The sequence below is a fragment of the Clavelina lepadiformis genome, chromosome 8 (assembly GCF_947623445.1).
Source record: "Clavelina lepadiformis chromosome 8, kaClaLepa1.1, whole genome shotgun sequence".
In the NCBI taxonomy this organism is placed as follows: domain Eukaryota; kingdom Metazoa; phylum Chordata; class Ascidiacea; order Aplousobranchia; family Clavelinidae; genus Clavelina; species Clavelina lepadiformis.
The window spans coordinates 1770063-1791416 of record NC_135247.1 but is presented as its reverse complement, the minus strand read 5'-3'; the positions used below and the strand labels follow the sequence as shown (position 1 = coordinate 1791416).

At 36.1% G+C, this 21354-nt stretch overlaps 4 protein-coding genes across 5 annotated transcripts; 3 read left to right on the top strand and 1 right to left on the bottom strand.

The window, feature by feature from the left end:
- The first annotated feature begins 2357 nt into the window (after positions 1-2357).
- Positions 2358-4339, top strand: LOC143468910 (eukaryotic translation initiation factor 1-like). Its single transcript, XM_076966390.1, has 4 exons — positions 2358-2543; positions 3071-3228; positions 3538-3639; positions 4065-4339. The coding sequence occupies exons 1-4, from the start codon at positions 2510-2512 to the stop codon at positions 4107-4109; spliced, it is 339 nt and encodes a 112-aa protein (XP_076822505.1). The 5' UTR covers positions 2358-2509; the 3' UTR covers positions 4110-4339.
- A 546-nt stretch (positions 4340-4885) lies between these two features.
- LOC143468908 (ubiquitin-conjugating enzyme E2 E1-like) lies at positions 4886-8727 on the bottom strand. Of its 2 annotated transcripts, XM_076966389.1 has the most exons (7): positions 8632-8727; positions 7252-7413; positions 6793-6926; positions 6649-6699; positions 6414-6546; positions 6155-6302; positions 4886-6003 (listed from the first exon to the last, which is right to left on the bottom strand). In XM_076966389.1, exons 2-7 carry the CDS (start codon positions 7369-7371, stop codon positions 5906-5908), a joined length of 684 nt encoding a protein of 227 aa, XP_076822504.1. In that variant the 5' UTR covers positions 7372-7413; positions 8632-8727; the 3' UTR covers positions 4886-5905. The 2 variants fall into 2 exon arrangements, with proteins under 2 accessions (XP_076822504.1, XP_076822503.1); XM_076966388.1 differs by lacking the exon at positions 8632-8727 and having other exon boundaries at positions 7252-8301.
- Positions 8728-11283: 2556 nt separating this feature from the next.
- LOC143469740 (uncharacterized) lies at positions 11284-12949 on the top strand. The gene is made up of 6 exons (XM_076967546.1): positions 11284-11304; positions 11414-11474; positions 11653-11770; positions 11885-12021; positions 12244-12370; positions 12470-12949. Exons 2-6 carry the CDS (start codon positions 11459-11461, stop codon positions 12585-12587), a joined length of 516 nt encoding a protein of 171 aa, XP_076823661.1. The 5' UTR covers positions 11284-11304; positions 11414-11458; the 3' UTR covers positions 12588-12949.
- Positions 12950-16329: 3380 nt separating this feature from the next.
- LOC143469741 (uncharacterized) lies at positions 16330-18328 on the top strand. Its single transcript, XM_076967547.1, has 6 exons — positions 16330-16479; positions 16595-16658; positions 16852-16969; positions 17066-17202; positions 17707-17833; positions 17951-18328. The coding sequence occupies exons 2-6, from the start codon at positions 16643-16645 to the stop codon at positions 18066-18068; spliced, it is 516 nt and encodes a 171-aa protein (XP_076823662.1). The 5' UTR covers positions 16330-16479; positions 16595-16642; the 3' UTR covers positions 18069-18328.
- The last annotated feature ends 3026 nt before the right edge of the window (positions 18329-21354 follow it).

Below are 21354 nucleotides of genomic sequence, written 5' to 3'. Positions count from 1 at the left end.
AAATTTTACCACTGCCAAGAACTCAGCAAAGTTGGTGCCTGTACAAAAATGGGTTTATAAAGTTCAATATGTCTCGAAGCCCCTCTACATTTTGTTGAGCGCCCTGGACAAGCAGGCAAGTTACGGTAATGTAGCCATGCAATGAAATTGCTTGAAACCGGTTTAGGGGGACCAAAAACTATTTTATACATTGTGAACATGTTGATAACGTAACTGCTCTTAGCCCAAATTCAACCAAAGCAGATTTTTCGAGCCAATGCCAACATCTTTGTTAAACCATTACGAGTTACTATTTTTCAGATTATATTGAAACCGGGCATTGAAGTAAGTAACATGATCGCAAAGTGAATATTGTCGATTGTCAGATAAATTCATTTTGAGAACTTCAGACTTGACTCGTTCGATGAACTGAAGCGTTTCCTGAAAACGACACAAGAAATACAAGTGTTCTATTATATACAAGTTATGGTGTTTGAAGTCCACTTCAAATTTTCCTACCTTATATTAATTTACACAACACCTAATGTTTTCCTCGGTGTAAAGATAACGACTCTGGTATCAACCATACTATAGGTTACTACAAAATACTTTATAAAATAACCAAGACATAGTGCTCTTTATACATAAGAAATACTTACAAAAATTTGTGAACATAAATGGTATGACAAAATTTTCAAAGCATTTTGAGAAGAATTTGTTGCGGAAAATCTTCATCTGTTTTTGTTCAGAGGCCCAAAAAGAAAATGATGCAACTTGTTTTAACCTGTAGGTGGCAGATTATTTTAGTCTCAAGTTTCTCAACACAGACATATTGGCAAGTACGTGACGACAGTCAGTGGCAAGAGGAAAGAAAAATGTAGGCGCTTTTTGTAATTCTATCATCATGCTGAACAAAGAACTTTTGACATAGAATTATAGAAACCCGTGCGATATATATGTTTTGTTCTATTGTTTATTTGTATGAGGAGTTAGAATTGCGCAATTTTTAGGGTATATTTCGAATACTTAAACCATGGTAGGCCTAGCTTGATTTAATGACAGCGACTATTTTACCGTAAGTATAGACCTAAAATAAGTGGTTAGATTAGAAGAATTGGTTCACTAAAACGTGATTTTAGTTATTTAGAGTTTAATTGGAATTGGATTTAGACTAAAAGGAAGATCTGGGTGAGGTTTAGGTTATGTTATAACATTGAAGTTAGGTTATACAAAAACTGTGAAAAAAGCTTTGGACGCATGATTTTGTTTGGTGAAATAATGGCCGCATAATTTCAGAATTAAATAGCTTATCTGGCAAAGCCAATGCTAGGCAACCAATGTGTGTTGAAAATTTTAGCCTACTTTTAATCTACGCTGCATTGGGTTGGTCTGATTGTTTCAAGCTGATACAAGACGCTGCACATTATAATCGCTGGTTTTACTTTTTGCTAATCAACATATTTTCAAAATAGCCTAATTGGAGGTTCAATAAAATCTTAACCTGTATTCAGACTGGAAAGTAGGAAAGTTTACGATGAGAATTCGTGCATTCAAAGGCGAAAATTTCTGACTTTCGGAGCGATGGCATGCAGCAAAGCCTCTTTTCTTTGTTAATTTGTTATAGATTAGTGTTTAAACAACCATTTTTTTGTTTGTTTATTATAAAATGGTGTGAAGACATCAAATTTAGCATTCAACTTGACAAACCTCGTGCATGCAACTGCCACACTTTCCACTATGGATCTGTACCAGTTTGACTGGAAAGTATGGCAGTTTTCAATGAGAAAGTGTGTGTACAAGGATACAGGTAGTGGCGTGCACTCATGCCTCTAGTATTTTTTGTTTTAACTCGACGTCCAGTGTTTCTTTTTTGTTTATTGTAAAACGCTGTTAAAACTAAAAAATATAGTAGGTTATAATAGCCCTATTTGCAACTGCAGAACCACAGGATACTCTTTTATATTCCCGCTACTCCAGTTGCGACATCATCTGGTTGTGCACTTGCATCTATCCACTATGATCTACCAGCTATGGCGATAATTGGGCCAACAAGATTTTGGGTGAAGTCATAATTTGGGGTCGTAGTATAATAATGCATGACGTGGTTTTACACTTCTGCACTAGAATCAAAGTTTTAATCTGAGGCCATGCGTCTTACTTAAAAGACAACTTGACAGTCAAGATTGTGGATTAAATCTAAAAGAATACTTTTCTTTTGTTTTTAAATGAAATATATTCTCAAATCTGGGCCATTTTTTTGTACATATAAAATATACTTTCCAAAAAAATCTCACTGATGCTGAGGAAAAATTTTACATAAACAAAGTTGTACAGACATGTTTTTTCATCATTAAAACTGTTAACTCTTTCAGGCTAACTGTTAAATTATCATATTCTGTATTTTAGAAAACGTTCTCCTAGTGTTTGTGTGGTATTTTCTATTTAAACACATAAACGTTAGTTATAAATTTTGACCACCATCGTGCATTCAAGTTCAATTTCAAACTCAAAGCCTGCTCTGACCTTCCGCATGAGTGACGAAGTACTTAATCTGCAAGGTTACGGTGAGTTGTTCCGTTCGATTAATGTCACTGTTAAGTCATTTTTCCAGCTTGCCAGTTTGAGTGAGTATCTCTTAAAACCCATGTTAAAGTACGCATAGTTTATATGTTACATGCATTTGGGCAATGGCTCATAAGTGCAACAATTTTGCATGTGGCATGTACTGTAAATTATGAGCACTAGTGTGCTGAGTTTGCTTGTTCAATGACAGTGTTTGATAAAATTTACCTTTGTATATACCTACTTGTAGCCTAGACCAGTAGTTCCCAACCGCCGGTCAGCGTCTGCAACGCAGAACCTATTAAATTTCAAGAAAAATGGGTACATAAAGTACATACTTTTGGAGTGAAAATGACTAGCAGGCTGCACTGTGGCCCGCGGGCCGCAGGTTGGACATCCCTGGTCTAGAGTCTTCAATATACAATATACACAAGCTCTTCAATATACAAACCACAATATTTCATTTCAGTTTTGCTGAGAACATGATTATAATTGCTGGTCATAAAATATTTAATTGTTTTTGTCACAGATCCTTTTGCTGATGCAAGCAAGGGAAATGATGTTGGTAGCCAAGGCACAGTGATCCACATAAGAATCCAACAGCGAAATGGAAGAAAAACGCTGACTACAGTCCAGGGAATATCTGATGACTACGATAAGAAGAAGATTGTGAGAGCTTGCAAAAAGGCAAGATTTGTGCTTTGAAGCTGGTTTCCTATATTTCAAATAAATCTTTAACAAGCAATGTTGCAATAGAATATGCCCTTCTACAACATGGTATATATAATAATAATTACAACTATTGTACTCACCTCAAGTCTAACCCTAATTTCCGTTTAACTTCAGTCTTCAACCCTCAGCGCAGCCCAGCTGTTATTAATACAAATTTAGATTGGAATATTTTTTTTCCATTGTAAGCAACACGGCAATGTTTTACGTACGGTTATTCTTTTAGTAGTTGTATACAGATTTTTCATTAATCAGTTCCTTGTTCAGGAGTTTGCATGTAATGGCACGGTAGTTGACCATTCAGAATATGGAGAGGTGTTGCAGTTACAAGGTGATCAGCGAACCAACATAGCTGAATTTCTCACGAATGTAAGTTTCTTGACATTAAGTTTATTTAACTCAGTACTTTTCAATCTTTTTGGAGACGGTTCGCACTTGTTAGTGTTACGAAAATCTCATCCCCACTTGATACAGTTAAAGTTGTAAAACATTTGGCAGCTGGAGATTTCAGCGTTGTTCACTTTTTTCTTGTTGCTACTTATTGCAACCAAGCATTTTATAAGAGTCCATACTTTGCTATGTTCACATTACGTCACTGATTAATCTATTATTTTATCATTGATGACCAAGTCATTTTGGTATCATAATCTTTATTCTTGGGCTGAGGAAACTTTTGCACGACTTAAACTCGGCGATTATTTCTCATCCCTCGAACTCAGTATACCGAGCTAGCTGTTAGTATTTTTCTTTTAAACCAAGTATTCAAGTCAGTTATTGAATATTTTTATTTCCAGGTTGGATTGGCGAAGAAGGATCAGGTTAAAATCCACGGATTCTAAAAAACCAAATCAAAAGCTTCATTGTACATTTTCCCTGGGACATCGTTAAGTTAAAGGCGCCAACCATTTTTGACCATCGTCTGTGTTATCAATGGTGATTGTACGAACATATGTAATAACCTCTTTAAAATACCCATTTTTCAAATTTATGTGACCATCTTTTTTATTAAATGGCGCATATTTGCGACGTTTTGTATTTTTTTGTTAAATACAGCTTTCAATGTGGCGGAGTACCTTCTCCTGTTGTTTAAATAAACATTCTAGTAACTTGTGATAGTACCAGGAGTTTAGAGAGATGCCACTCAAGCAATCACTGTGACCACTCAGTGCAAGAAATGCATCGCGTTCACAAAGTTATCATTTGCTTTTGCTTAATACTCACAAAATAAGGTTAAGAAAGATTATCAGCAAAGCAAACTGAAATATTTTTATTCTCTGCCAGTTTTAATTTACACAGGTCATGGCATTGAAATCAATCGTTTCTTGCAGATGATGCTATTAACTACACAGGGATAGAAAATTTGACGGTAGCCATTGTTATTGCCCAACAGAGACCAACGTGCACATTCTATTAACTTAGGAAAGGAAGATGGCGCTCTGACAGTAAAAAATGTGCAAGATGTTAGGTACAACGGTGCTATAAAAAATAGAATTTAAGCCCAGAGTAAAGAGTTGAAATGACTGCATAATGTTAAAATGTGGGCAGTGTATTGTAAACGATGAACACTTCGCACGACGTTTTTCTTAGGTCTGTTTTGGATATTTTCAACAAATAATACAAGAATGACATTTTATTGCAAAAAGTTTACAGTACTGCACGAATTTGATAGAAGAGGAACACAGTAAGATGACAAATTTCCAATTAGTATTTTGTAAAGCAAGGTATTTAAAGCAGGTTTCAGGAAAAGCAGGATATAGACAGCCAATTATGTAACACTGGAAGTATGCAAGTAGGCCAAAACACTGTTTCCTTAAACATGAGGACTTCCTTAAAAGCTGTAATCGGACCCATTTTATAATAGATTTCTAAAGCAAGCTATGGCTGTGCATACTTAAAGGTAGGATCTATCCAAAGAAAGATCGAGTTAAATTTGAAATTGTCGTAAATCTAGTTATAAATTCGGCAGAAACAGAGGTTAATCATATTTAAAAAAATTGAAAAAAGGTTTCTTTGAAGTACACAAAACAAATAACAATTGTAGGCAAGAACCTGCGAAAATCAAGCTTGCATCATCATGGAAAACAAACTAGGACAAGGGAGAATGTAAGGCGACGTCACACAACTATGACATAACAATAACTGTTGTTACCAGTAAAACAATCATTTTTCTATGTAAACGTTCAGGTTTCTTTATCACAACGTGCATAGATCTATAGCAGAAACATACCATTCAAATATTGGTGTCTTCCAAAATATTTATCAGATTTGGCCAATAGGTAAAAACTTTGGTCTTTGCACCGAGTGTTAATCCTATCAATATGGATACTTCATGCACAGAACACAATCTTCACTTTTAATTGACAGTGCTGAGAAAAACTATGACCATTTCAAAACTTGATAAGAAAAGCAATTTGATTTTTATAAGCTGTAAACTCTTTCGAAAGGAATTAAACAAACTGTAGGACAAACGATTTTTCAGTAAATGAAAACACTTTAAGCATGTGCGCTCGGTATAATCAGACCAATACAACAGCAACCATGTCACAAACACGAAGGGAATGACAAGTGTGTGGTCTGCGTTATGTCAGGTTTTGCAATAAAAACAACTAGACCATATAAAAACTTGCAGAAAAGACTACGTCGCATATTTTTGCGTCCACAGCCGAGATAGACGGTCGTGCTCTTGTCGATGAGTCAAATATTGAGTTGCTATACTGGCCACTAATGGGTCAGCTAAAAAAATGAGAATTGTTTGATAGCAATTGTAATAATTTATATTGTGAATATATCAAGTCACCAATTCAAATGCAAACTTCAAAAACCTGCAGCATGGTAATTTCAAATTTCACCAAACAACAATCAAATGTAGATTTATAATTCAAACCTGGGTTACAGTCGGATAGTAACGAGCAAACGGAAAGTAGAACTTTTGAAACAGTCAATGCAGGGCTCCAGTTATCTTTCAAAATGTCCAGACATATCACGCCCTGACTGTTTATATTACAGTGATATATTCGGGTGCGGAAGGTGACCTGGGAAATAGCAAAGTTGCACTAAATCACTAAGAACTAGTTTCACATTTTCGTGTGCTCATTTATTGAAATATTTGCGCTATACTCAATCAGGTTGAGTTCGTTATTTACCTTTGGGGGTTTAAAGGGGTACTCAGGAGAGAAATGGATATCTAAAAAGAATACGCCTCCTTCATACACAGAACCTGGTGGTCCCAGTATGGTTGAGACCCATTCATAGAGATTATCACCTTTTGGCCCAGCACTGAATAATGATACAAAAGAAATAAAGACCACAAGCAAAATGTTGAATAGTAAAATAAATGATGCTCTGAATCAGTTAACTCGTTTAAACGCACACACATGCCTGCAGTTAGGTGGGGGGTCCACTGTAATATCTGCCAATTCTTTTTGAAGTCTGGAAAAACAGTGGAATGAAATTTGCAAGTTAAACTTATTTTGCAAATTTTTATATATATTCAAAGGCTGCTTACAATTAAGGTTATACTACCTCTTTGCACTCGATGTCAAACCACGAGGAGACTTAGAGAGCCATATTTTTGAAGCAGAAGCAATTTCTCTTGCTCTTTTCTCACGATAACCTTTTATTTTCTTCTCAGTCTTAGCCTCCTCTTCATCCTTCACCTTATAAGAATTGTATTGCAGAAATCAATACGCCATAGCATATAAATCATAACATCTCAAAAGAAAACAAATGAATAGTTCAAATAAAATTCAGCAAAATGTTTTAATATACACGCTGATAGGCAATTTTGTAAATCTGTCTGAATGCATCTGTACGCCTGTATATATATTAGTAGATTCACGTATACAATGTCATATGACATTTCTATCATCGTCAGAATCGTATCGCCCTGCTTTCTCATCAGCAGCAAGAGCACATTTGGTTCTTATGACAAAAACACTAAAGCATGACACCTTGTAGACTGTAGAAGTTATAAAAACCAACCTCACTCCCACTACTGCTAGCCTGGGACGTAGAAGAACCGCTCTGATTACTATTCGGTCGATTTACTCCATTCGTTTCAGTGCAATTTTTGTTCTCTTCTGTGTTGGATTGTGATGCCATTTTCTTCCAGCTCAGTACATCAGCGTATAGCTAAGTAGAATCCTGCTTGGTTCAACCCGAAAAGCATATAAGCAACAAAGCGTTAGCAAACAGTAAAGCGGTCTCATATTTTATGCAAACATTTTCCTCTGACTGAAGATAAAGCTTTCGATGCCATATCATGAAGCAAGCTTTTGAATTAAGAGATTGAAATTTACAACTATCTGTGTTTATTATGCTCACAGGTCAAACAAATGACTGAATTCAAGGTAAGAAAAACTGATAAGCCCATCATCCTGACTAGAAAGTATGGCAGTTTTCAACAAAAAATTGTGCGTATAAAGACACAAGTTTCGGCGTGACGTCATGTACTGAAGCTTCAATTCTTTGTTTATTTCTTATAAACAGTTGGCATTCACAAAATCAGTTTTTCTTTGTTTACTTATTATAATTCGATGTTAAGATAAAAATTTTGGTGTGCACTTTAATGGAATAATGAATCTCTTGCGTGCAGGTGCCAAACTTTCCAGTATGGCATGATTGTTTAATACCAAAACACAATAATACCAGAATAAAAAATGTGGCAGTTTTCGACAAAAAACCGTGCCCACAAAAAGCAACTAACGTTGCCTGATTTGTAGCTACACATCCTGACATCAGCGTAAATATGTGAAGTCCCACCCTCAAGTCGATGAGAATCTAGCAGTATGTTAAATCGGTATATACATATACAGTAAGTAAAAGGTTATCAACTTATTCGCTAGCCAAGCCAATGTACATCCTCCGAAACCGTCAAGAACCTAATCCAAATGAAATTTCTAGGCTTATTATTACCACAATCAATTAATGATTTAACAATTTTTCGTAAAAATATAAAAGTATTGTTATCTTTATCCTTTCTGACTGCATCTTGTTCTTTCCACGCTAGGCTATAGGCCTAACGGTTCTTAAGTATACTGTTAGGCCTTATAGAGTCAATTTTCCATCGAAAACCCGAACAAAAACTTTTTTGAGAAATTAATAACATAACAATTTTTTAACATAAAAAATGAAAGAAAACTATTTAAATAAAAAATTATATAATAAACTGGCTCTTGGTGCTGCCAAAGAAAAAAAGAAGAAACTATTTTGTTTTGAACAATTTTAGCGAAACTGAACTATATTTTTCTTTCTGTTGATGCCATTGCGACGCATTCAAGCGCGATTACAGTCAGCATAGATAAAATCATATATTATTTATATTATATCTATGGGTCACAGAAGGTACAACTTTTTACTCACCAATCAGAATATGAAAAGAGCTCCTTTTATCCGAATGGTGGAAGCTCCATCAAGCTTGCCGGCAAAAAGGTTAAAAATCAATCCAACATAAGCATTTCGTTTTCCACCCGATTCGTCCGCTGTCCGCCTATTCAAATGGTCCAGAGTACGGGAATTTTTTGCCATTGGAATGGCAGGAAGTATGCCTTTCTTACCCTAGAGTAAGAAATATGCATTTGGAATGGGGAGATGTTTACTTCGGCAGAAATATGGTTTGTGGGAAACCCAATTGCTGAAAGCAGGTCCATTTTAATGGGTGGAAAAAACAGACGGATGGGGTTCACAAACCATACTTGTGCCGAAGTAAAATTCTCCCCATTCCAAAAGCATATATCTTACTCTAGGGTAAGAAAGGCATACTTCCTGCCATTCCAATGGCAAAAAATACCCGTACTCTGGACCATTTCAATGGGCGGAAAGTAGACGAATGGGGTGCGTTTTGATATCCTGAATACTATTACAGCCATTTCAAAAAATTTGTGAAAATTCTCTAGAGATCCGCATTGCATTATTTTGACTGTAGTTAATTCAGAAAACTGCATAGCAATAAGTCGTTTCCCATTTTATTGTTTATTTTTGTCATTGAATTTCAGTCGACTGCAATTAATAGTTTAAAGTGTTCAACTGGAAATGAAATTCTAATCTTGTGCTAATTGTCATAATGAGCTCTTATTCCTACGGAATTCTCGAGCAGATTTGATGATATTATGACCAGTTAGTAGAATCTATAACGCGTTCCTTAATAAACACTTTTCTGCTTCAAACTCTTCCGAAAGTGTGAAATCCTAAACAGAAACATTTCTCACTTTTGCTTGTTTGTCGGAATTAAATCTACGTGATATTTTCAAAGCAAAAAGCCGGTGCCATAATATACAAAATACTGATGTAGATACACAATTGACCTATAGGCTGTATAACCACGTTAAGGTCACACAGGAAAGCAGCAGCAGCGTTGCAGTTTTCAATGAGAAATTGCGCGTGGAAAAACACAACTTTTAGCGTGCATTGAAACCCTAATCATTTGTTTATTTGTCATAAATTGGCGTGTAAAGAGGAAAATTTGTATGTTTGCTTCAAAAATCATCGTTCGAAATGGTTAAATTCAACTTGTGCTCTGTGGTGTGTTTTTTTTTGCGCTCGTGCTTAATATCTTGCTGCGAATTGCGCTGTTGCTTTAAATGAAAATTCCTTGGTAAGTCTTCCATTGAGCCGGATGTTATAGCTATGAGCTTGCATTTGTTCCATTTAACGAATCAAGGCTTGGTAGTCAGCACAATTCATCATTTAGGTTATCCAGTTGATGGCGGTTTGATCCAGAGAATGAAAACATAAAAAACAGAATAGGCTACATAGCAGCATTCTTGGCTTTTGACATACAAGCTTTTGCAAGTATCAGCTTGCTTCATCAGGTGTATTACGAGCTAGCCAGGATTAATATTATCTCATCATCATGTTAGTTCTTGCATAAAAACACCTAGGGTAGGCCTATATGTAAACGCAACAAATAGATATTGTGGAATTAAATTTGTTTTGTGTTCACAGGCTAATTTAATTTTAGAATGCTAACGCCTGAATCAATGAATCACACACAGTACGAAATATGTACATATTTATTTCGTATGCATTTACATGCTAATTGTAAAATGGTAATACCTGATTAATAGGCCATAGAAATGTGCATACAATTAATTCCTTCGTTCTTAGATGCTGATCTGCTCACACCGTGCTAACTCCTGAATCATGTAGACAATGTGCATACAATAATCTCGTCTGTATTTACATGCTAATTGTAAAATGCTAATACCTGAGTAATACGCAATACAAAATGAACATACAAACTTTACCTATGCATTTACATGCTATCATCTGATTAATAGACAATACACAATGTGCATACAATTGCCTCATCTACATTTACTTACCGACCTGTGACTTATTAGGATCGCTCATAACTCCACAGTCCACATACACCTGGTGGTTTTAGGGAGCTTAATTTTGAAGAAAAACAATTGAAAACGTGCTTTCTGTCGTCGCGGTTACGCTTTCATCTTTCAAACCCTCAACTTCCATGGTTCGGTGTGTTTCATTCAAATATTTGTCAAACGCTATCTCCATACTAGTCAACGATGGTTGAGGTTTTCTTTTATATTGAACAGAATTTCTGCATTTGTAGTGGCATTATCCAGTTAAGTGACTTAGTGCATTTACTCTAGATAAATCGACAGTTGGACTTGATCAGCTATTTACCTCTTCAGTCCAATGCAAAACCCATTTTAATCTGTCGATTGTTTTACTCTCCACATCGGTCAGAATACTTATATTGCATCTAAAGATTGTAGGTTAATTAAAACAAATTATACACAGCATTTTAATAACATAACAATTATCGCCGTTAATTATATGCACACTGCAAGCAAGTATGACTCAACGAAAATAGATTATCGCCAACAATAGGAATCGTGGAAACGCGAACCTTTTTCTTTCAGCTTGATCAGACCGGCTATAAAGAGGCTGGGTTAATGGCCAAAAATCAAGAGTTTTAAGACAACAGTTGAGCCTTTAAGAAACTGAATAATCAGACAAGTGTCAAAGACAATGCAATAACTTATCTTTACGATATAATTGGCGATTGGGGTAATGCAAGTTAGGAAGTTAAGTTTATGTTATATTTACTTACTGTATATATATCATATGTTGAAGTTTACGTGCTTTCGTTGTTAATAAGTCGGTTCTATAATTGCAGATTACATTGCCCAAAAAGTAATACATTTGTTTGCTAACAATCAAAATGTCTCCTCAAACAGGTAACGAAATTGAATACGATTTGCCTTGCATTCCTAAGCTTATATTGTAAGTTAATATTATCTTGTTATAATGGAAAAGGAATAAATGCAAAAATATTGCAAGACATGAAATCTGATTTGTTTTGATTTTTGTGTTCATCGCAAACACGGTTTTGACAATTAAATTTGTTTTCAACAGGAATCCAGGCTCTTCCTGCATCGGAAAATAATTCCAAGACCATGACCTTCAGTTTTCCCATCCCATACAATGGCACAAACCCCCAAGTGACGGCAACTGTACAAGGAAGAAGCGGAAAGTAAGAACGATAATGACTGGTGTTAGCTATAGATGAAACAAAATGACGAAACGTTGAACTCTATTAGAAGTCACATTAAATACTTAAAGTTTTGCAAACAACAATTTTCAACAGCTACACTGTTCAAGGCATCGTTCCTTCCCCTTTATCGTTTCGGTTTACTGTGACTCGTACTGACCAACCTGGCGGATGGACCGAACAGCCACTGTTAAACTGGAGTGCTGAAGGAATGGAAGTACCTCCGTCACGAGGTACTGATTTCAATTTCACTTAATACACGTTTAAAAAGCACACAATTTGTCTTCATAATAATTTACTTTGTGAAATCACTACCTTGTCTGCTGAAGCTGTTATGTACAAAAACTTAAAACTTTATTATCACACGAACTTATTCGTTTGTTCAAGTCATATATCAACAACTGATTAGCTTGTCAGCCTAATCTGTTTTATATGTTATTTGAATTGTTCTCCAGGAAATCAGACCATTGCAGCATCCAGCTCCAACACAGCAAACGTATCGGTCCAATTCCCGTCAGCAATAGATCCAGCACCTAAAGATATATATGCTTGGGTTATTGGAGATTTCTTTAGCCAGATAACGTAAGTCACTCTTATTGTGTAATGATGACATCAGGCCAAAAGTGTGCTTTGGCCCGTTGATAAACTGTATTGAAACACGTTGTTATAACAATGTTACAGATACGCTGTACAAATGGGCAGCATTAACAGCGGTGGTTTCCAATGCACAGTTCGTCGAACTGATGCTACCAGCGGCTGGGATGAAACACCTACTTTGTACTGGACCATAATTCAGTAGTAACATCTGCTCTCCAGCATTTTGAGATTGTACCTAATGCCTATCTGTAACACTTAACCGAATGTATGAATTGACATATGGTATGAATCTTAACGGTTAACCGACTTCCCTGAATATATATCGTATTATTACGTTCTTGTACACAACAATTTAAGTTTGAGAGTTGTTTACAGTGGAGTAGATTTCTCATTTTGCATATCTTCGAAGGTAATACGTCATATTATGGACTTTTGTTCATAACCATCTTAAATATATCAATATATGTTTGTTTAATTCCACTTTGTGTGGATAATCACGTGTGCTTGTAAACTGCTGGTTGTATTGCGTCGTAAACAGTTATTAAACGGAAATTATCAAAGCAATCCATTTTGTATTTAACGCTAGTGACTGCTCTTTGAAAGGCTTCAAGTATAAATCGGTTTACTAGAAGGATATTGGTAAGCATTAAGACTAAGTGGTTCGATTGTCCGTGAAATGCACGATGCGTCCGTATAACAACGTCTTAATGCATTTTGAAAGCAAATTATGAGTCGGATTTTTCGACCACTTGCGTCAATCAAACAGATATTTAATGAAATGAAATACATATAAAAGTAAACATATAAACATACATATATAAATGTTTAAACGGTAAATGCAATAAATTTTAAATTGCATTCTATACGTGAAATGCACGATGCGTCCGTGCTGCAGCGCTTAACATTTTAAAAATAACTTATGAGTCGGAGTTTTCGGCCATTTTTCGTCAATCGGTCAGACATATAATGCTATAAAATACATATAAACGCATAAGCGGTTCAAAAATTTACACTAAGCAAAAGAATGTAACTTATCACATTTAACTGATTGGTTTTGAACTGTTTTTGGCTAACTTTATGGGCGCTAACTCAAGCTTTTCCAAACATGTCCGATTTTTGAAAACTGTCATTTTGAATACTTTTGTTTGAGATTTTACTTAAAAAATACCCGTATTCATGTTCTTTAATTAGTAGCTACTATTGTTCAAACATCAACCGCTGTTTTAACAACATGTTAAGTACATTATCAAGAACGCATTGCGTGAGCTTTATTTTGCTTTGAAAACTGCGAAATTTGAAGTCGTGTGAGAAAAGGTTTGAAGACAGACTTACAGTAGATTCAATGTCTCAAAGCTGACCTAAAACGTTATCCAAGTTTTCAAATAAAAAGTTTACAGATACTGTTTTGTAAGTTTTTTTCGTGCCGTTTTACTGAGCCCGTCAGTCGAATTTTTTTCTTGGTAGTCCCCGAAACTATAAGACAGAATAAATGTGCATTCAAATATTACATAACCATTTACAGTACACGCTCTTTGTGAAATGCAAACACCTGATTAAGACAATACGCGATGTGTATACAATTACTGTATTTTATCTGCATTTACAAGCTATCTAGTCGTAGCATGCTATCGTCTGAGTTACAAACCACACAACATTCGCATACAGTTGTTGTCGCTGTCTTCAGGCTACATGCCAGTTTCATCAAGCCAACATCAAACGAAAAAATGAACTTTATCTATTTATATCGACCATTTAATGCTTTAAACCCAGCGCTGTTGATTGTGCAATTGATAACATTTAAACAGTTTTCAAGCGCTATTTTTGTAATACCTACATAGAACGTGCAAGAGTATTTGTGATTCTCTTTATGCCACTCAAAATGGTCGATAACTGAAGTGATATGGTAAAGTTTATATTAGCCTGGTGTGATCTGTTTTCCTTTGTTTTTTAATAATCCAGAAATATATAATTAATAATGTCAAGCTTACACACTTTATTCATCGATTGTATAGTTGATTACCCCTCACCCCAACACGTTACCCATTGTAATCTCAGGTTTATTTTTCTATACATATCGCCCAGAATACTTATATTGCATCTAAAAGAAGTAGAATTATTAAAATTGTGCTTTTCACTGATGATTTGTCAGAACTGGAAAGTTTGCCACTGAGTTTATTTTAAAAGGCCTTTGTTTTGTCTTAGTTAAAACGTTCTACAGATCTTTTGCGCCATCCGTTGTGCGCATGTGCGAAAATTTGCGCTGTCGGGAAGTGTGGGGACAAATGAGATTCAGGTCCCAGAAAATGCGTGTAAAGTTTTTACATGCATTATTTTTATAAACTTTAAACAACGCCAACGATATTTTGTGACAAAAATTTATAGACTAAGACTCATATAGGTACTCCGATAAATGTCGGACAAGTCCTGAGTGGTGAACAATTCAAAAGTCAGGTGGAAGTTATAATTGCAGCTAAGCGTTCCCCAGAAAATGTTGCCCAGTGTCTCTTGTGTAGGACTCAGGTGGAAGCGTGCTGCAATGCTGCGGGATTTCCAAAGGAAATGTGTGGCTAAAATCAATACAGCATTTAAATAAACCATTTTCACTTTGTCGAAAAAGATTCAACTATTAACACCTACCTATAGAAAATATGGAAATTCCACAACGCAGCAGCTTCCTCTGTTACCGGTTGTTGGATGAGAAGCTGGGAATTTAGATTCGCGTTTCGCCTCTTCGTTGTTTATCATTTCATTTTCAACTTTCCTGTCGAAGTTGTTAACATTCGTTGCTCCAACCATTTTCTCCCAAACGATTCGTTCCAATTCTGCTTGGCAAATACTTTAGATTTTCAATTTCATGAAATACAGCAATGTTAATTAGGTGGGTAAAGAAAATAAACGGAAGTATAGCCATATAGCCTATCATTCCAACAACGAAGAGGCGGGATCAAAAGCTAAATGCCGACCACCTCAGCGAACGGAAGTAGCTGCTATGCTGTAGGTGATAATATTGCTTTTTTATGCTTAAGTAAATATGACTGACATCTGCGCTGTTTTGATTTTAGCCACACATTTCCTATGGAAAATCCGCAGAAATGCATCATGCTTATTGCTTACTTCTACAATCTATCCGAAAAGAAAAACCGCGCAAAAGAACATTGTTGATGATTGTATTATGTTGTGTTTATTGTTTCACAGATTTCTATTTACGTCAAACTTATAGTTCATTCTAAATATGCGACCCGGTGACTTTGGTTGCTGTAATCATTCGAGACCTCATGCTACTGTACTCTACGCACCAAAGTGAGCCAGGATTAGTCAGACAATGAATTCCAGTAGTTAATAGAAATCCATAGAAAATTGAAAATTTTGCAACACAACGATTTCCTACTTTGACGTAGCACACAATAATCCTTAGGTAGACCCAATAGAAACAATAGACCCAGCGCTGTTGGTTGTGCAATTGATAACATTTAAACAGTTTTTAAGCGCTTTTTTTGTAATGCCTACATGGAACGTGCAAGAGTATTTGTGACTCTCTTTTTGCCACTCAAAATGGTCGATAACTGAATTGATATTGTAAAGTTTATATTGGCCTGGTGTGATCTGCTCTCCTTTGTTTTTCAATAATCCAGAATTATATGATTAATAATGTCAATCTTACACACTTTACTCATCGATTGGAGTTGATTACCCTTCACCCCAACACGTTACCCATTGTAATCTCAGGTTTATTTTACTCTCCACATCGATCAGAATACTTCTATTGCATCTAAAGTGTGTAGATTAATTAAAACAAATTATGCACATAATTTTAGATAATCATCGCCTTTAATTATATGCACACTGCAAGCAAGTATGACTCAACGAAGATGGATTATCGTCAACAATAGGAGTCGTGGAAACGCGAACCTTTTTCTTTCAGCTTGATCAGACCGGCTATAAAGAGGCTGGGTTAATGGCCAATAATCAAGAGTCTTCGGACAACAGTTGGTCTCCACAAATTAAACGTGTTTGGGCAACGATTGAGCCTTAAGAGAGAGACAGGATGAGAAAGCAAATTTTGTGAAAACCACAATCACTTTATAATATTACAGGTAGTTACGATAATGCCGGTGATGAAATAACGAGTTATGTTGTATTTGCTTGCAATCTAACTTACATTGAAATTTATGTGACTTTGTTCTAAATATATCGGTGCTATATTTGCAGATTAATGTCACAAAAAGTGAGAACTTTGTTTACTAATTGAAAACCAAAATGAATGCTCAATCAGGTAACGAAATCGAATAAGATTTGTTTTGCATTAGCGCTATATGTACTGTACATGCTGTATTAACTTATTTGGTTTATGCTAAAAAGATTACAAAAGAAGAACGATCGCATATATGAGAAAGCGATGATAAATATGAAAACTGCTGCCTTGTTGTTTATAGTTTTGCGCTTATTCTAAAATTTGTTTTGAGCAGAATCTAAGATTCTTCCCAAATCAACTGAGAATTCTAAGACTTTTACGCTAAGTTTTCCCAGACCCTACCTCAGCAAGAACCCCCAAGTGATCGCATCAGTACAAGGAAGGGCCGGGACGTAAGAACAATAACCGGTGTTAAATTGGACTTGGCAATGATCTCAGGTTATGGTAATTTCAATAGCATCGTTTTCACAGAATAAGTTTTTTAACAGATACGCGGTAGGAGGAGTCGTTTCTTCCTCATTATCGTTTCGGTTTACCGCAATACGCACCGACAAACTAGGAGGATGGACTGAACAACCGACTCTTTTGTGGAATGCCCTCGGATTAGAGGTGCCTCCAGCTAAAGGTAGGGGTAATAATGTATTATCTGCTCGCTACTGTCCATTTGAAAGGTTTACGGTGGGTCAAATTTGTTCACTCTGTGAAACTTTGGTACTAATCTGCTAGCTGACATGTACAAACATGTAAAGTATTGTTATCATACATCAACTTACGATACGTACCGACCGCGATACGTATATCGACCAACTGGGAAGAAGGACCGAACAGCCGTCGTTCTTATGGTCTGCTGTGGGTTTAGAGGTGCCTCCACCACTAGGTAACAGCGTGAAATGCGCTTGCTATTACACGTTTAAAACGTTAAAGGTTGGCAGTTCCAGTAGGAGTTTATTGTGTCTGAAATCTATAAAATTATGCTGCCATTGCAAGCTGTCATGAACGAAAATATAAGAATTTGTTATTACATGAACTTTGTGCTTTTATGCTGGCTTGTTGACAAATGAATTACACCCACAGTTGATCAGCTTCTTCACCAATCTACGGATATTAAAAAAGCATTTTCTTCCTTCAGGAAACCAGACAGTTGGATCATCACCGACCAACACCGCAAACGTATCGGTTCAATTTTCAAGCCCAAAAGATCCACCACCTAAAGAAATATTTGGTTGGGTTATTGGAGATTTCTTTAGTCAGATGACGTAAGAGATTACTATTTATGACAGAGACATCAGACGAAATTAAAATGCGCTTTAATGCAATGTTTAACTGGTTTACAAAAGATTGCTTAAGACTAAGTTGTTTTAACAATGTTACAGATACGCTGTACAAATGGGCAGCATTAACAGCGGTGGTTTCCAATGCACCGTTCGTCGAACTGATGCTACCAGTGGCTGGGATGAAAATCCAACTTTGTTCTGGACCATAATTCAATAGTAACAACGGCTGATGCTGATGCTTTAACAACTGATTCAACAATAGTTTCTGCTTTTAAACGTTTTGGGATTATACACACTAGCAACCTACAAAGTGTAACTAAGTCTGCGATTGAATTTGGGTTATGGCGGTCTAGTTACTTGCAGTGTTGTAATTTTAAGCGCCTATAAAGCATGACGCCAAAGGTAGCCTATACATACTACTTTACACAAATTGACTTTTTGTTCATAACCTGCTTAATTCTTAAACAAACATAAATGGAACTCATGAAATTGCTGTTATGTGTCTTATGCTGATGTCGACTCATTGAAAGGTATTTAAAAGAGTTTTCAAGAATGATAATATAACAAAAAATTCTGATTCTCCAAATGCCAGGCGTTTCCACATACATGGTGAACCGCTGTTCCATCAGATTAATCCAAGAAAGCAATTTTATCAAACAGCCAAGACCAAAACCCAACAGACCATTTGAATTACTTCACATTAGCTTTTATAACTTGCAAAAGTTGAAGTGTCAAACTATTGATAAATTAAGAACGTGAAATATGTGACATAAACAATGATAATTAATCACAATTAATCAACTAAAATTAAAACACTGTAAAGCAATCATCGCATAATAAATAAATAATTAACGCATTATAAATACGGTAAAATATAAAATACTAGCATGTGATATTTTCGACTCAGTATCTAGCCATCTGAACGTAAGTATTTGGATTGAAATCCGCCACCTACATATGGATGCTCATAGCCAAGGATGACACGCATGGCAAGCATGGCACGCATGGCAAGCATGGAACGCATGGAACGAATGGTACGCATGGTACGCATGGTACGCGTGGCACGCATGTCACGTATAGCACGCATGTAGTGTCTTTCTAATTTTCGTCATTTTGTGGCTCTCCTGGTCACATCCCATTCGCAACCTTGTAGGGACCTCTCTAAATACAGCTAGAGGGTACTAAGAGAACCTAAGATGTCTATGGTTATATTGCTTAGGTTTGGCCTGTACGCTGGGACATTGCTTTAATGCAAGCAGTACAATAACTTTGCCCTTCATTCCCACCATCACCTCTTGCCTAAAACGCGTAAAATGAAAACGAGTATATAAGCAACCAACCAACAACACCAAATATCAGATAGGTCTTCATCATCAACAATCGATTGTCCTATGAATGTCACACCTTAAAGCATGAGGCCATTTACAAAAGCTGCTCCCAGAAAGAGGAAATCCAACATAAATCGCGGAAGAACCAGGATTTTAACTGATACCCCTGAAAAACAGAAACTCATGGAACAGGTTGAAAAAAAGAAAATGACAAGTAACAAAATTTGTAAATGCTTGATAAATGCTTCAAAGTCTGACTCTGACAAAGCACCGATGAAGAGGAGCACCGTCACTCTTATCAGATGAAGAGGACTGCTCAGACGGGAGTACAACAGACGATGAAGAAATGACAGAGGTTAATCAACCAAGTGACATTAAAGAAGGTGAATTTGCACTGGTCAAATTTTCTGCAAGAAAAAGTGTACAGTACTACGTTGGACAAGTAAGTGATGTTTTTGAAGATGGGGACGTAACCTTCAAATTTTTAAAGCGTTCCAGTCACTCCAAATTAGTGAATGAACGCCCCTCGTTTATTTTTTCTATGGACACTGACGAATCGGAATTCACTCAAAATTTAAAAGACATTGTGTTCAAATTGCCTGTTCCTTTAAACATAAGAGGAACGAAACGCTGTCAGCAGAAATGTGCCTTTCCCGTTGACTTGTCAGGCTACAAGTCCACAATAGATTGAATGACATTCAAAATGCTGTATATAACAAATCGACGTATGTTCTAACTAACCCCGTTCAGTTTCTCTTTCGATAGTTTTCTTTTCGCTTCCATCATAAAACAAAACATTTTAAGGGCCTGTAGTACCATTTTGTGCAGTTTTGAAACGGCAACACGGCGATAGTGACGAAGGTCGATGCAAGACGTCACTATAGAAAAAGTATAAATGGTTCCGGTCCAGTGCGCACGTGACCTTAATTTGTGATGGTTTGTTGTTGTCATGGCGTGTGCTGAGTGTAGGTTCAGGCTAAAGTTGACGTTTTGTGTTGATTCAAAGTTAAGGCTTTTTGGCTGATTTTTTGGAAAAATATAAGGAAAAAAGTTGTTAAAAAGTTGAAGCATTTGGTGTGAGAATTCCAGATACGAGAATTTGCCCAAAATACTGCATTAAGTCCTTTTGTCCTACATCCCGGCGGATACAAAAGCTCAGCGAGGTGACCGGGCTTGTTTAGAAGCAAATTCAAAATGAAAAATGGTACTTTACATTGTTTAAGATAGGGCTTCGGATGGGCCTACAGCCCCTTAAGTCATCACAGTTTACATACAGCACGGTAATTTTTGAAATCCGACATAATTTCGTTAAGTTGAGTCGCTGAGGTTCCTAAAACAGCAGACATGGAACATAAAGATTTAACTCAAATTCGGTCAGTATACAAAAATCCAAACAATCTGAATGCTAACGTTAAGGGGCTTACCTATAGGCAAGTTCTAGTTCCAGGTCAACCTCGCCCACACCTTCTATTGTTTATTGGCCGAAAGTAGACCTCTGTAGGTCTTTATTTTTAATGGAATAATTACGGCCTTCTTGAACTGATCGGTAAAAGAAACATTTTTATCTTTTCTACTACTATCCAGCACACAGTTTGAGGAAAAAATCCATATGAAATTGTGTCAAGTACAGAGTGAAAGAAAAAGTGAAGACTCCTACCGGAAACCTTGGACTAAAGATTTCATTGACTTTTTACGAGTTTCGAAATACCCAGGCTCTGCAAAACTCTTTTGAAGTGCTGCAAAATGAAATAAACAAATAAGCGAAAATCAAATTTTTCCTGCAATGTGAAGCCATTTCAACTTTATTATCCTACATTAAAGCCTGTAAAATACGGCAAGGGCTTTAAATAATATGCCTGTAAAATAAGGCAAGGAAAACATCCAGATGGGAACATAAAAAATGAAATTCGCTAATATCTTAAAAACTAAAGCCAATCTGCAAAAACTAATGACATTTTCGAGCTCAGCGCCCCTGATATACTCTGAAATCGTTCTTACCATCCATGCCAAAATTTTTTTGTTGGCCTGTGAATTATTTAACATGACGTCCTAACCTGCACATGTTTCTCTTTGTATGTTTCCAGGTTTATGGACTCCAAAGTTCTGAAATAACAAACAATTGATTTGATTTGAACAACTTACCCCTATTTCATTCATAACTTCATACGCTTCCTC